Raw genomic sequence first — 15,515 nt, forward strand, 5'->3', positions numbered from 1 at the left:
TTCCACTTTGCAGTAAACCACTGGCAGCTGATCGGGGAATATCTAGGAGAGTTTCACAGACTGACTTGTTGCACCGGTGGCCTCCTATCACAGGACCACGTTCAGTGGGCTCTTCAGAACGACCCACTCTTCACAGGTGTTTGTAAAGGCACACTGCAGGGCTCGGTGCTGGATTTATTCACCTGAGGCGATGGGACTGAATGAAACACCTGAACTCAAGGGTCAAGAGGAGTGTCCCAATTTTGTCTATATAGTGTATCTGGCTTCAAAACCAGTCTGGTGGGTCACCAGCAGAGGGGGCTCGGAGACCACCGAGTCATTCAGACTATCAGAGTAAAGTAAAAAAACGATATTCCATAAAACACTAATGTTTGAAGATAGTTTACTGTTTGGACAACACCTTAAAAACAACAACAACAACAACACATAAATGTATAGATCAACAACGATCAAAAAGGATATAAAAAAAGGCATAAACATCAGAAAAAGAGGGAGCCCTTACTGGTCCCATAGAGGAACCCTTACCGGTCCCACAAAGGAGCCCGTACCGGTCCCACAAAGGAGCCCGTACCGAGAGGGAACACTCTGCATCTGACCCATCCTGCTGGGAGTAGCGGGGGCCATATGAAGGCGCTAGGGAGCAGGGTAGGGAACGCTGCCTTCAGGGACACCTCGGTAAGACTGGTCTTTGGGGGACTTGAACCGACCTTCCAGTTCCCAAGCCAAGCCCCTCTGGACTTCACGCCCCCCCTCTGGACTTCACCGCCCCCCCTCTGGACTTCACCACCTCCTCTGGACTTCACCACCCCCCCATAGATCAGGTGTACTGTAGCGTCCTGGTCAGATGAAACGTGTGTTTGACATTAGCGCTGCAGCCTCCGCTATAGAGCTCCTGCAGATGATGTCATATATGCTGGTCACGTGACGAGATACGACAGGGGCAGCCATTTTGGCAGTCATCGCGGCAGTAAATTGACAGGCACTGGCAGACTGTCAAGGATGGTGGATAACTGCTGTGCACCAGGTTGCACAAATAGGCGTGGGAAAAAGAAAGGTGTATCGTATTATCGCATTCCTAAAGACGCGGAGAGGAGGGAGAAGTGGATTGGAGCGATTAAAAGAGCCAGGAGCCTTCAGAAAAAGACTGAAAGATGGGACCCCCCGGCCGTTGGCTTTCGCTTATGCAGTGATCACTTCATATCAGGTGGGTGAAGGAATACAGTACAATGCTACAAAAAGTTTCTGGTCAGTTTAATTAAATTTAATTAGTTTAATTTAAGAAGTAGCACCCAGTTATTATAGCTAACGGACACTGTGATGTCCCTTTTTAACTCAACAAGTGTGGCTCTGGCGCAGCCTAGCCAGTTAGCAAGTTAGCTTGTAGCAAGCTAGTGGTAAACAAACCCGTGTTGAAATATTCCTTCTTATTTTGTAGGGAGAAAGAGTGATAATCCGTTGAGTCCGGATTTTATCCCCTCAATTTTCGATTACCTTCCATCTCCAGAGAAGAGGAGACATAAAACGAGACTGGAGGTTTTTAACAGAAGGCAGAAGGCTAAACTGCACAAAGTAGAGCAGGCAAAGATATCTGCAGAAGCCATCCGTCAAAGGTGGGTAGATCAAACTCCTGTCTGATTACATGTTGGGTCTACTTGTGATCGGTGTGTTATTCAGATTATTTTATTTCAAATAGTTAACTGCCGTGATATGGTTGAATTATATGGGTCGCTTATATTTAATCTCTCTAATTTTGTACTATAAAGCCGAATTTCACTTGAATTAAAATGAGAAGTATACTCGCTCGGTAAGAAAACACTGGCACCGGTGGTCATGTTGACTGCCAAAATGGTGGCTCCCAACCAAAAGTCACGTGACCGCAGGAGCTCTATTGCAAGATCATACCGCCTTACAGTCAGGCGTATGAGACAGACAGAAGAGAAAGGAATATATTATGGTCTGTAACAATACATCTTGTATTAAAAAGCACACCTTATTAATATTGACACAAGTAAACAACAACAGATGAGTACACCGTGGTAAACAAAAACTCAGTAGCCTTAAAGACTACAAATAGAGGTAGTTGTTGTTTACAGATTAAACTACCCTGGAAGAGAGACAGTGCTGTTGACAGCAGAGGAGTCTGCCTTACAACACAGTAACACATGATGTTACCCCCCCACAGCGGGAGGGGGGGGTCGCTCTCCAGCTCGGTTTGTGATCCGCCAACACGCAGCGAAGAAGAAGCAGGCAGTACTAATCAGACAGCGAAAACATCGATCCGCTGCTCCACAACACACCGGAGAAACTGAGGAGGGGCTCCCCGGTACCGGAAAGGGAGAACCGGCTGAGTACCGGAGGAGGAGAGGAAGTGGCTGATTATCGGCGGCAGGAAGCTTGGTTTAACGGTAGTTTAGTGACGTCACCAGGTGAGCTTCAGCGGTATCAGGATGAAAACACCTGAGAGCTAACAGCTAATGCTAACAGTTAGTTTTCACATGTTGAAAATAAATAATAATACAAATAGAAGTTATTGAGTTTAAATCTGTTTCATACATTACAGGTATTAAATTCTCCAAGTAATTATTATTATTATTATTTATTAAACACAGATTTATCACCTGTTGATGGTCTGAGCCACTGCATAGCTTTAAACACCTGAGCTTCGACCAGCTGTTCTCCTCTTCATGTGAGGAAGAGCAGGGTTACACATCTGTGATACCTATAGTGATTACCTATGGTGGACTGTGCAGACATTGTTTATCAAAATACGAAACTCTCTCAGGTGTGTCTATCCCATCACTGCTCCATGTATGAACCCTTAAACTAGTCACATCGAAACACTCATTACCATCGGCTCTAATTCACATTCATGTGCCTCCACTAACTACCGTACTGATATACACCTGGGCCCAGTTTCCCAAAAGTGTAATCTGGATCAAATTGATCCAGATTTGGAAATCCCATGTTTTGCTATCCAGGATCACCTGATCCATCTTACTTTTGTGCCAGTTTTTTAAAGGAACATTGGATTGGATCACTGTGATCCAAATACCAAATTTCAAGATTACCAAATCCTGTTTACCAGAGCCTTCAAAGGAACCAACAGTGTAGCCTACTGGCTGAGCAAAGAACAACAGGTAGGCAAAATACCGGAGGCCACAAATAGCCATTGTTTGTTTTAATTTTAGGAAACAGAAACTGTAATAAACCGAAACATTTTACTGTCCTTATTTTTTCTAATGTTAAATAACACAACAAAAAGGACTATCCAATAGTCAAGCACTCACAGGACAGATACCAGCTCTTTGAACAGGAGAGGACTCTTTAAAGTAGAGACACTACATACTGATATACAGCTGAACATCAGCAGGAGAGGACTCTTTAAAGTAGAGACACTACATACTGATATACACCTGAACATCAGCAGGAGAGGACTCTTTAAAGTAGAGACTCTACATACTGATATACACCTGAACATCAGCAGGAGAGGACTCTTTAAAGTAGAGACTCTACACACTGATATACACCTGAACATCAGCAGGAGAGGACTCTTTAAAGTAGAGACTCTACATACTGATATACACCTGAACATCAGCAGGAGAGGACTCTTTAAAGTAGAGACACTACATACTGATATACACCTGAACATCAGCAGGAGAGGACTCTTTAAAATAGAGACTCTACATACTGATATACACCTGAACATCAGCAGGAGAGGACTCTTTAAAGTAGAGACTCTACATACTGATATACACCTGAACATCATCAGGAGAGGACTCTTTAAAGTAGAGACACTACATACTGATATACACCTGAACATCAGCAGGAGAGGACTCTTTAAAGTAGAGACTCTACATACTGATATACACCTGAACATCAGCAGGAGAGGACTCTTTAAAGTAGAGACTCTATATACTGATATACACCTGAACATCAGCAGGAGAGGACTCTTTAAAGTAGAGACACTACATACTGATATACACCTGAACATCAGCAGGAGAGGACTCTTTAAAGTAGAGACTCTACATACTGATATACACCTGAACATCAGCAGGAGAGGACTCTTTAAAGTAGAGACTCTACATACTGATATACACCTGAACATCAGCAGGAGAGGACTCTTTAAAGTAGAGACACTACATACTGATATACACCTGAACATCAGCAGGAGAGGACTCTTTAAAGTAGAGACTCTACATACTGATACACACCTGAACATCAGCAGGAGAGGACTCTTTAAAGTAGAGACTCTACATACTGATATACACCTGAACATCAGCAGAGAGGACTCTTTAAAGTAGAGACACTACATACTGATATACACCTGAACATCAGCAGGAGAGGACTCTTTAAAGTAGAGACTCTACATACTGATATACACCTGAACATCAGCAGGAGAGGACTCTTTAAAGTAGAGACTCTACATACTGATATACACCTGAACATCAGCAGGAGAGGACTCTTTAAAGTAGAGACTCTACATACTGATATACACCTGAACATCAGCAGGAGAGGACTCTTTAAAGTAGAGACTCTACATACTGATATACACCTGAACATCAGCAGGAGAGGACTCTTTAAAGTAGAGACACTACATACTGATATACACCTGAACATCAGCAGGAGAGGACTCTTTAAAGTAGAGACTCTACATACTGATATACACCTGAACATCAGCAGGAGAGGACTCTTTAAAGTAGAGACACTACATACTGATATACACCTGAACATCAGCAGGAGAGGACTCTTTAAAGTAGAGACTCTACATACTGATATACACCTGAACGTAATGGGGAACGTGAGATCCTCGGCAAATACGATGGACGAGCTCGGTGTGCTGACAAAGACCCAGTGGGAGTACCGTGAGAGCAGCCTCGTGTTTTACGGAGACGTGGCTGCACTCGCATATCCCGGACAACAGCACGGGATTCGGGCGGACGGACAGGGACGCTACTCTGAGCGTAAGAAGAAAGGGGGGGGGGGATGCTCTGTATGAGAATGAACGATGGTGTAATCCCGGACATGTTACCGTGAAGGAGCGTTTCTGTAGCCCGGACATTGAGCTGTGAGCTGCTGGATTGCGTCCTCACTACCTGCCCCGTTGTTTCACTGCGCCGTTGGCACTGGTGACGTCATCCACTCCACTGTGGCCAAACTCCAAACACTACACCCAAAAGCTTTCATCAGCATCACTGGGGACTGTAATCCTGCTGGACAGAACTCTACCTTCACTCACTCAGGATGTGAAATGCCCCCCCAGAGACAACAACACTCTGGACCTTTTATGTGCTGATACCAAGAATGTATACTGTGCCACTGTCTGGGGACAAACCACTGCTGAGGAGCATCCAGCACGACCTGCTGAGCACTCTAAACTATACTTCTTCACCTCTGACGTCCCTCCCTGCTACCGAGACATCAAACCCCCTCCCCGCCTCACTGTGACTACAGGCCAGGGGGGGGCAGCATCAGAGCCGGTGACACCAGCAGAATCAATAAACTGATCAGGAAAGCTGGCTCTGTCATCGGCATCAAAGTGGACCCTTTAGAGGCTGTGGTGGAGAGGAGGACCTCTGAACAGACTGCTGTCCATCATGGATAACCCCCCTCACCTGGAAGGACAGGGAGCTCCAACAGACTGCTCCAGGTCCGCCGTCACCAGGACAGGTTCAGGAGAACCTTCCTGCCCTCTGCAGTAACTCTGTACTATAACCCCCCTCTCTGCTCCACAGCCTCTCTGTGAGCTGGACTCAACGTGCTCTCTGTACTCTGAGATTATATTGATTTAATATTCCATTTCAGTGAACTATTTACTATCTGTATACTTCTTATTTGTATTTCTAATGTTCTGCTATGCTTCAGATTGTAATGCATTTTGCTGCGGTAACTAAAACATTTCCCAATTTGAGATGAATAAAGTATTTCTGATTCTGCTGTTAGCAGAACTACAACCAGAGAAGAAGAAGGGTGCTCTCAGGCTGGACATGCTGCAGCTCCCCCTGCTGGTGACGGCACAGGTGGACGTGGTCCTGCTGTCCGTCACCCTGCTCTCCATGTGGAGCCGCCTGAGCCACCTGAGCTACCCCAACGCTGTGGTGTGAGTGAACACACACCTGAACACACACACACACCTACACACCTGAACTCACACACCTGAACACCTTGACATGGTCTGTGTGACTGTCTCAGGTTCGATGAGGTATATTACGGGCAGTTTGTGTCTCTCTACATGAAGAGGGTGTTCTTCGTCGATGACAGCGGGCCGCCACTCGGTCACATGATCCTCGCCCTCGGAGGTCAGTTACCACGACAACCCCACGTGATGTCACCTGTACGATGATGTCATTAACGTGTGTGTGTGTGTGTGTGTGTGTGTGTGACAGCGTACCTCGGAGGCTTCGATGGAAACTTTGTGTGGAACAGAATCGGAGCAGGTAACAACCCCCCCCTCTCTAACACACAAACCCCTGCAGTTTGAGTACAGTGTGTGTGTATGTGTGTGTCTGTGTCCACAGAGTACCACAGCAGTGTGTGTGTGTGTTTCCTGCGGCTGTGTCCGGCTGTGTGTGGGGCTCTCTGTGTTCCTCTGGTCTACCTGCTCACTCTGGAGCTCCACTTTTCTCACCTGTCAGCTCTAGGAGCTGCACTGCTGCTGCTGCTAGGTGAGTACACACACACACACACACACACACACACACATGTTTCGCCAACCCAGTTGAGATCAGTGTATCTCATCAGTGTGCTCAGAACAGACTCATTAGAGTGGAAACTCTGAGGGGACGATGAGTCCATGTGGAAGGGGTTACATCTCAACTGGGTTGGAAAAACAACAAACGTGTTGCGTTCAGGGACTAAAGTGTGTGTTGCTGTTTTAGTGTGCTGAGCGTGTTGCGTTCAGGGACTGAAGTGTGTGTTGCTGTTTTAGTGTGCTGAGCGTGTTGCGTTCAGGGACTGAAGTGTGTGTTGCTGTTTTAGTGTGCTGAGCGTGTTGCGTTCAGGGACTGAAGTGTGTGTTGTTCTCCAGAGAACTCTCTGATCGTGCAGTCCCGCTTCATGCTGCTGGAGTCTGTCCTTATCTTCTTCGTCCTGCTGGCCTTCTTCTCCTACCTGAGGTTCCACAACAACACCCACAGGTGAGAGACACACAGGTAGAAATCAACAAGTAGAGACAGACAGGTGAGAGACAGGCCGACTCACCTGTCTGTCTGACAGTCTGCTGACCCGTCCCCCCTCCCCCCTCAGCTGGTTCAGGTTCTGCTGGCTCCTCCTCTCCGGAGCTTCCTGTGCTGCAGCCGTGGGGTGAGACACTGATCAACAGTTACATGTTAGCATAGCCCTGACCTAACACCAACCAGAGAACAAGGTGTGGGTGTGTGTGTGTGTGTGTGTGTGTGTGTGTGTGTGTGTGTGTGTGTGTGTGTGTGTGTGTGTGTGTGTGTGTGTGTGTGTGTGTGTGTGTGTGTGTGTGTGTGTGTGTGTGTGTGGGTGTGTGTGTGTGTGTGTGTCAGGGTGAAGTATATGGGGGTGTTCTCCTACCTGCTGCTGCTGGGCGTGGCCTTGCTACACACCTGGGACCTGATTGGAGATCGGACCATCAGTCATGTGAGTGCAGACTCACACTGAGCATTTTCCCGTGACCACAAACATGAATCGCCACCAGTAACTGTGTGTGTGTGTGTGTGTGTGTGTGTGTGTGTGTGTGTGTGTGTGTGTGTGTGTGTGTGTGTGTGTGTGTGTGTGTGTGTGTGTGCAGCTTAGTGTGTGTGTGCAGTGTGTGTGTCGTGCTGTGTGTCTGGTGGTGGTTCCTGTTCTTCTCTATGTGTTCTGGTTCTACATCCACCTGACGCTCCTGCACCGCAGCGGACCACATGACCAACTGATGAGCTCTGCCTTCCAGGCCAGTCTGGAGGTAACGCGCACGCACGCACGCTTGCACACACGCACGCACACACGCACACACGCACTCACCCCTGCCCCTCTCTGTCTCTCAGGGCGGTCTCTCTAGGATCACAAAGGGTCAGCCTCTCGAAGTGGCTTATGGTAGTCAGGTGACTTTAAGAAGCTCCGCCTCCCAGCAAATCCCCTGCTGGCTCCACTCACATAAAGCCAACTACCCAATCAGGTGCTGACAGCTTACACAGACCCGGCAGCCAATCACAGAGCTGTTCGTTTTGATTTGAATGACATCACTGTTCCCTGTGCAGGTATGAGAGTGGGCGGGGCAGCTCTCACCAGCAGCAGGTCACATGTTACCCTTTCAAAGACGTCAACAACTGGTGGATCATCAAGGAGCCTGGCAGGTAGTTTCCTGTCTGTGTCCCACGGCATGCTGGGAGTTGTAGTCTCTCCTGTCTCTGTGTCCCACTGCATGCTGGGAGCTGTAGTCTCTCCTGTCTCTGTGTCCCACAGCATGCTGGGAGCTGTAGTCTCTCCTGTCTCTGTGTCCCACTGCATGCTGGGAGCTGTAGTCTCTCCTGTCTCTGTGTCCCACTGCATGCTGGGAGCTGTAGTCTCTCCTGTCTCTGTGTCCCACTGCATGCTGGGAGCTGTAGTCTCTCCTGTCTCTGTGTCCCACAGCATGCTGGGAGCTGTAGTCTCTCCTGTCTCTTGTGTCCCACCGCATGCTGGGAGCTGTAGTCTCTCCTGTCTCTGTGTCCCACCGCATGCTGGGAGCTGTAGTCTCTCCTGTCTCCTGTGTCCCACCGCATGCTGGGAGCTGTAGTCTCTCCTGTCTCTGTGTCCCACCGCATGCTGGGAGCTGTAGTCTCTCCTGTCTCTGTGTCCCACCGCATGCTGGGAGCTGTAGTCTCTCCTGTCTCTGTGTCCCACCGCATGCTGGGAGCTGTAGTCGCTCCTGTCTCTGTGTCTCACCGCATGCTGGGAGCTGTAGTCTCACCTGTGTGTCTCTGTGTCCCACATCATGCTGGGAGCTGTAGTCTCTCCTGTCTCTGTGTCTCACCGCATGCTGGGAGCTGTAGTCTCACCTGTGTGTCTCTGTGTCCCACATCATGCTGGGAGCTGTAGCCTCACCTGTGTGTCTGTGTGTCCCACATCATGCTGGGAGCTGTAGCCTCTCCTGTCTCTGTGTCCCACCGCATGCTGGGAGCTGTAGTCTCTCCTGTCTCTGTGTCCCAACGCATGCTGGGAGCTGTAGCCTCTCCTGTGTCTGTGTCCTGGGGCATACTGGGAGCTGTAGCCTCACCTGTGTCTGTGTCCCAACGCATGCTGGGAGATGTAGCCTCTCCTGTGTCTGTGTCCTGGGGCATACTGGGAGCTGTAGCCTCACCTGTCTCTGTGTCCTGGGGCATACTGGGAGCTGTAGCCTCACCTGTCTCTGTGTCCTGGGGCATACTGGGAGCTGTAGCCTCACCTGTCTCTGTGTCCCGGGCATGCTGGGAGCTGTGGTCTCACCTGTCTGTCTTTGGGGGGGGTCAGACAGCAGCTGGTGGTCAGTAGTCCTCCTCGCCCTATCCGTCACGGTGATGTCATCCAGCTGGTTCATGGGATGACGTCACGCTTCCTCAACAGGTAACGCTGAGTTCAGGGACAACACGACGTCAGCACTACATTACCCAGGAGCCACTTCATTGTCATTTATTTGTGTGTGTGTGTGTGTGTGTGTGTGTGTGTGTGTGTGTGTGTGTGTGTGTGTGTGTGTGTGTGTGTGTGTGTGTGTGTGTGTGTGTGTGTGTGTGTGTGTGTGTGTGTGTGTGTGTGTGTGTGTGTGTGTGTGTGTGTGTGTGTGTGTGTGTGTGTGTGTGTGTAGTCATGATGTTGCAGCTCCCATGAGCCCTCACTCTCAGGAGGTGTCGGGGTACATCGACTTCAATGTGTCCATGCCGGCACAGAACCTGTGGAGAGTGGTGAGCATCACTCCCTGCTAACGCTAGTCACACTGTCAACAAGCTACCATCAGCTAACGCAGGGGTGCCCGACCTTTTTTGAACCAAGATTTACTTGTAAAGTTGGTAGTGTGTCGAGATCTACCAAACCATATGGAAAGCCATGGTGTAGCCACAATGAATTGTGCAGCTATATAATAACACCATGTTCTGACACAAAGATCCAGTTTGAACAATAATGCATTGAAGTAAATGTACGTCGTAGGCCTAGGACTGGCCCGTAACAACACAACAACATACAACCCAATTAATACAATGCCTAATTCAAGTTGGAAAAGTGGGTCTCTACCTTAGTGGGACTTCTGGCACTGAGAGGAGGAAGCTAGTCTCTCATAGTCCGGACAGTAGGAGCTGAGTGCCAGCCGTAAGCAGGCCGCGAGGTGGTCCTCAGTCCTGGTGGATCTGTGTTTTGACTTAATGATGTTCATATGTGAAAAGGCAGACTCACACAAACATGTTGATCCAACTTCTTTGCAGTGTGTCTGAGGTTGGGGTACTTCTCTTTCTGCATTAGATTCCAGAATTGGACCTTTGTGTCAGGTCTCTTGATTTGAGCTCAATGTCATTATTTAGTGTGAGGATCTCATTCTCAATAGCACCGCTCTCCAGGTTGAAGAGTGATGCCCCTTTGGACGTTATACAATCCACATCTAGATTCTCCCCAAATGGAAAACTGAGAAAACTGACAACAGGCTCAATGGATGCAAAGTCAGTAAAGCTCCTGTCAAATTCTGACGAGAGGCTTTGCACTTGATCATCATAACGTGCACTCTCAAGCTCCACACAGTCTTTGCCCTGACGCTTAAGTTCTGTGTCCATGTGTGGAGAGTTCTGCAGATCTCACTGTTGCAGCCTGCTTGATAGCAGCAGCAACTTGCTGTTAAAGGTGTTCAGGGAGCTGATCATGTTGATGATGTGTTTGTTCTTACCCTGCAGCTCTAGATTCAAGTGATTGAGCTCGTCAGTCAGATCAGTAAGAAAGGCTGAATCCAAGAGCCACTGACTGTCTTCTAGCTGTGCACACTCAGCATGGTTTGAACGTTTCAGAAGTCTTTAATTTCAGGGAACAATTCAGAAAACCGTTCCAGAAATGTACCTCTGCTGAGCCGCCTTACGTCTGTGTGCAGCAGCAGATCTGTGTGTTCTGCACCGGTCTCCTCCAGTTGCGCACGGAATAATCGCCTCTGCAGACTCCTGGCCCGAACAGAACAGGCCATCTTGTTAGCCACATCCATCACGTCCTTCATATCTGAAATCTTCCTTGCTGGTGAATTATACAATGGTAATTCAGGAAATCCGGGAAAGATTCAGACTGTTTGCACAATCCAATGAACCCAGCAGTACGACCAATCATTGCTGGAGCCCCATCGGTTGTAATGGAGACGAGTTTGAAGAGGGGCAACTTGCTCTCACTAACGAATTCCATAAAAACCTGAAACATGTCTGTGCCTCGTGTGTGCCCTCTCAGAGGCAGCTCTTCTTTACACTCATATTGTCTAATGAACACACACAGCTGAGCCACATCCACAGCATCAGTGGATTCATCGACTTGCAGAGAAAAACACTCACATGAGTCAACATCATTCCTCAATTGCTGTTCAACATCCTCCACCATTCCCTCGCATCGCCGTGTAACAGAGTCTCCTGATAGCTGCACATCCTGAACAGCAGACACAATCTCCTTTCGATTTTTAAAATCAGCAGAAAGCGCATCCTCGGCTTCCATGAACGCTTCACAATCTCCCCATCCTCGAAAGATTTCTCTCCTTTTGCAAGAACACCACAGACACGATAAGAAGCTGTGGTTGCAGCCTTACTCGTGGTATTGGGCCTGGTAAAAATGGACTGTTGTGCTGCTAGCTGACTTTTCAATTCCTTGACTTTTCGGGCGCGCAGTGGAGATTTAGCTGGGACAGTTCGTATCGTGGCTCTTGTGGACCGTCTTGAAATGCCGCTCCAAATCCCCTTTCTTTGGTAAAGCCACATTTGCATTGCAGATAAGACAGATGGACTTGGCATTGGAATACACGAAACAATAATCCTCCTCCCACTCTGAAGGAAAATGTTTTAGATGTTGTAGCTTCTGCCGCCATGGGAGTATCCACTCGCTCTAGTCAAGCTTCTCGCGCCCTTCCGAGTCCTTAGTTAGAACCTAGCAACCATACCCTGCGCTGCAGATAGACAGAAGCGCCTGAGATGTTTGATTATGCCTGATCTACCTTACTACAGCTGTACACATCTACACACTGCTTCACGCGATCAGCAGTTCATGGTGCCTATTTAAGAGGTTTTAATGCAGGCCTATTTTACACAACAGTAGGAGGATAGCCTACACATCAGCTAACGCTAGTCACACTAAGCTAAGGTTTTGGATATATTAACTAACTTTAGTTTGTAATGCTAAATGTTTCTTAGCTGTGTGGCTATCTAATGTTAATCAACTAATCGATAATTGCTTTTGATTGGGTCTCCTGAAGGAAGTCTCTAACAGGGAGGCGGAGTCAGAGTCCTGGAAGACGATCCTGTCTGAGGTCCGATTGGTCCACGTCAACACCTCAGCTGTCCTCAAGGTACGGCCAGGAAGTGACCCCACAGATCTGCTTCCTACAACCATACATGTACCTGACTGTGTGTGTGTGTGTGTGTGTGTGTGTGTGTGTGTGTGTGTGTGTGTGTGTGTGTGTGTGTGTGTGTGTGTGTGTGTGTGTGTGTGTGTGTGTGTGTGTGTGTGTGTGTGTGTGTGTGTGTGTGTGTGTGTGTGTGTGTGTGTGTGTGTGTGTGTGTGTGTGTGTGTGTGTGTGTGTGTGCAGCTGAGTGGTGCTTCTCTTCCAGATTGGGGTTTCCGTCAGCTGGAGGTTGTGGCAGAGAAACTGTTCAAAGCGCACAGCAGCAGCCTGGGCTGGACAGTCGAGGAGCATCGCTATGGAACCAGTACGACCCCTACACACACACTCTCTACACATTCCTCTGCTTAGCACACACATAATATAAAAGTGTGTGTGTGTGTGTGTGCACAGGTCAGGAGCAGAAGGAGCGGGAGGCGGAGCTTCACTCTCCCACGCACATCGACGTGGACAGGAAGATTTCCTTCTGGGCGAAGTTTCTGGAGCTTCAGGTGGGACTGTGAACGCATCATGATGGTGATGATGGTGATGACGTGATGATGGTGATGACGTGATGATGGTGATGATGGTGATGATGTGTTACCATGGCAGTGGAAGATGCTGATGGTGAAACAGGAAGACTCGGAGCACAAATACAGCTCCGCCCCCCTCGAGTGGATCACCATGGAAACCAACATCGCATACTGGCTGCACCCCTCCACCAATGTAACACACACACACACACACACACACACACACACACACACACACACAGATCAGTGTTGGGAGGAATATTGTCTTCATTGTTTAAATAAAGATTCACAGTTTGAATATGTTCTCTCCTGTGCTGCCCTGTGATTGGCTGTTCAGGCTCAGATTCACCTGATTGGTAACCCGGTGTCATGGAGCGTGGCCAGCCTCACCCTGCTGGCCTATCAGCTGCTGGCAGCCGTCTACCTGCTGAGGAGGAGGCGGGGCTTCAAAGATCTGACTGACTGTACGTGCACACACACACACACACACACACACACACACACACACACACACACACACACACACACACACACACACTCTCTGTTAGCAGAGGATGGTTCTACAGTCTGTGCTGTTAGCACCCGGAGGAAGAAAAAGGTCTGAGACAGCAGTGCTCCCACGGACACTCCCGTTGGAGGCGTGGCTTTATTCTACATGAATGTTAACACACTCACACACACACAGCCACACATTCTCACACACAGCCACACATTCTCACACACAGCCACACATTCTCACACACAGCCACACACTCTCACACACAGCCACACACTCTCACACACACACGCTCTGAGGAGGCGCAGTTAGAGAGAATGCAGATTTAACTTGAGGAGGCTTTGTGTTTTTGAATAATAATAATTGTGTGTGTGTGTCTGTGTGTGTGTGTGTGTGTGTGTGGGTCTCCAGCTGTGTGGGCTCGGTTTGTGTGTCTGGGCTGTGTGTGTGTCGGAGGTTTTCTGGTGAACTTCATCCCCTTCCTGCTGATGGAGAAGACTCTCTTCCTGTATCACTTCCTGCCCGCCCTCTGCTACCTGCTGCTGCTCTGCCCCCCCCTGCTGGAGCACACACATACATACCTGCTCAGGTACACACAAACATACACACTCTTATAATTCCCTGCATTATTTAGTTGGCTGATAATTCTCCACATTATTGTGTGTGTGCAGGAGTGGGACACACAGGCGGGCTCTGTGTGTGTGTGTCTCGGCCGTGCTGCTCTCGGTCTTCCTGGCGTTCCGGACCTTCTGCCCTTTGACCTACGGCAGCCCCGAGCTCTCGGCCAATCAGCTGCAGGCTCTCAGGTGGAGGGGCTCATGGGACATCCTGTACCGCCGCCGCTAGCCGGGCCCTGAACGCCTCCTCAAGGCACGATGGAGCACTTCATCTCTTGAGGTCCTTATGGAGGCATAGCTTTAGTCCTCCTGAGGGGGGTGCAGACGTTTGATATGAAATGTGTTCCTGCAAACAGAGAATGAGAATAAAGAGCTTTAAAAGACCCGCTGCTGGAGGGATGGGGGGGGGGCTTGTTATCAACTCAGTAACTCAGGGTCTAAAGTAAAAGCCTAAATCAGAAACATTTGTCTTTAAATGCGCAGTAATACTTGATCCACTCGGAGGAGCTCTGGTGCTAAAGATCTTTATTTGATTTTACCGGTTTAAGAATATTGATCCACAAAAAACATTTCAGATAAATGTATAATCTGATTCACACGTTCACTGTTTTCTACACTAAACTCAGGTACTGTATATGTTCTTAATTAAAAAAAACAAAGAAAAAGTGTCAGACTTCAGAGGCTCTGATGCCAGGACCATGTGGACGGGGCTGAGGAAGACTACTGACAACCAAAGGGCAGCGGGTAGTGCTGGGGGAGTGTCTGTGTGCGTCTCTCGCAGATGAGCTGAACTTTTTTTATTCTACAGTGGAGAGGGTCAGCAGCTTCAGGTTCCTCAGTGTCCACATCGCTGAGGACCTTTAATTGACTCATCACACAAACACCATCACCAAAACAGCTCCACAGCGGCTCTTCTTCCTCCACAGGCTGCGTGCACCAGAGAGCCTCCTGACCCTCTACAGGTGCACCAGAGAGAGCCTCCTGACCACTGGGGGGGGGGGGGGCTTCACATAACATCACCAGGGGCCTCATTTCTAAATGTGGCGTACGCCCAAAAGATGGCGTAATCCAATTTCTAAGCTATCTTTGCGATTGACGGGAAATGTGCGGTCCTCCACGCACACTCTGACCCATGCATACACGCAAAAACAGGAGAGATGAGAAAGTGCAACAGCGTTGACAGAAGGGAGAATGGAGGGAAACGTGAAATAATCAACCCAGGATCAGGCAGGACGTGATCATGTGACGTTGGTCCACGCTGGGAGGCGTGAAGATGAGACGTCTCGACCCTCAAACACCCGGATGTGAGAAGCAAACGCTCTCCATTCATTTCTACTGACCAGCGTCCATGTCACGTTCTCCTC

The 15,515-nt window shown here is 48.7% G+C and overlaps 1 protein-coding gene across 5 annotated transcripts; it reads left to right on the forward strand.

Moving 5' to 3' along the window:
• The first annotated feature begins 2,072 nt into the window (after positions 1-2,072).
• pomt1 (protein-O-mannosyltransferase 1) lies at positions 2,073-14,817 on the forward strand. Of its 5 annotated transcripts, none has more exons than XM_063898262.1 (21): positions 2,073-2,426; positions 3,010-3,137; positions 5,941-6,097; positions 6,190-6,296; positions 6,384-6,434; positions 6,516-6,662; positions 7,025-7,133; positions 7,243-7,299; positions 7,509-7,602; positions 7,754-7,909; positions 7,992-8,122; positions 8,205-8,300; positions 9,436-9,528; positions 9,767-9,863; positions 12,380-12,472; positions 12,713-12,833; positions 12,920-13,017; positions 13,118-13,231; positions 13,376-13,502; positions 13,946-14,123; positions 14,206-14,817. In XM_063898262.1, the coding sequence occupies exons 3-21, from the start codon at positions 5,985-5,987 to the stop codon at positions 14,378-14,380; spliced, it is 2,157 nt and encodes a 718-aa protein (XP_063754332.1). In that variant the 5' UTR covers positions 2,073-2,426; positions 3,010-3,137; positions 5,941-5,984; the 3' UTR covers positions 14,381-14,817. The 5 variants fall into 5 exon arrangements, with proteins under 5 accessions (XP_063754332.1, XP_063754336.1, XP_063754335.1 ...); XM_063898266.1 differs by having other exon boundaries at positions 5,944-6,097; positions 6,633-6,662; XM_063898261.1 differs by having other exon boundaries at positions 2,074-2,426; positions 5,944-6,097.
• Positions 14,818-15,515: the final 698 nt, after the last annotated feature.

This window comes from Eleginops maclovinus, chromosome 12 (genome assembly GCF_036324505.1).
Source record: "Eleginops maclovinus isolate JMC-PN-2008 ecotype Puerto Natales chromosome 12, JC_Emac_rtc_rv5, whole genome shotgun sequence".
Lineage (NCBI taxonomy): Eukaryota > Metazoa > Chordata > Actinopteri > Perciformes > Eleginopidae > Eleginops > Eleginops maclovinus.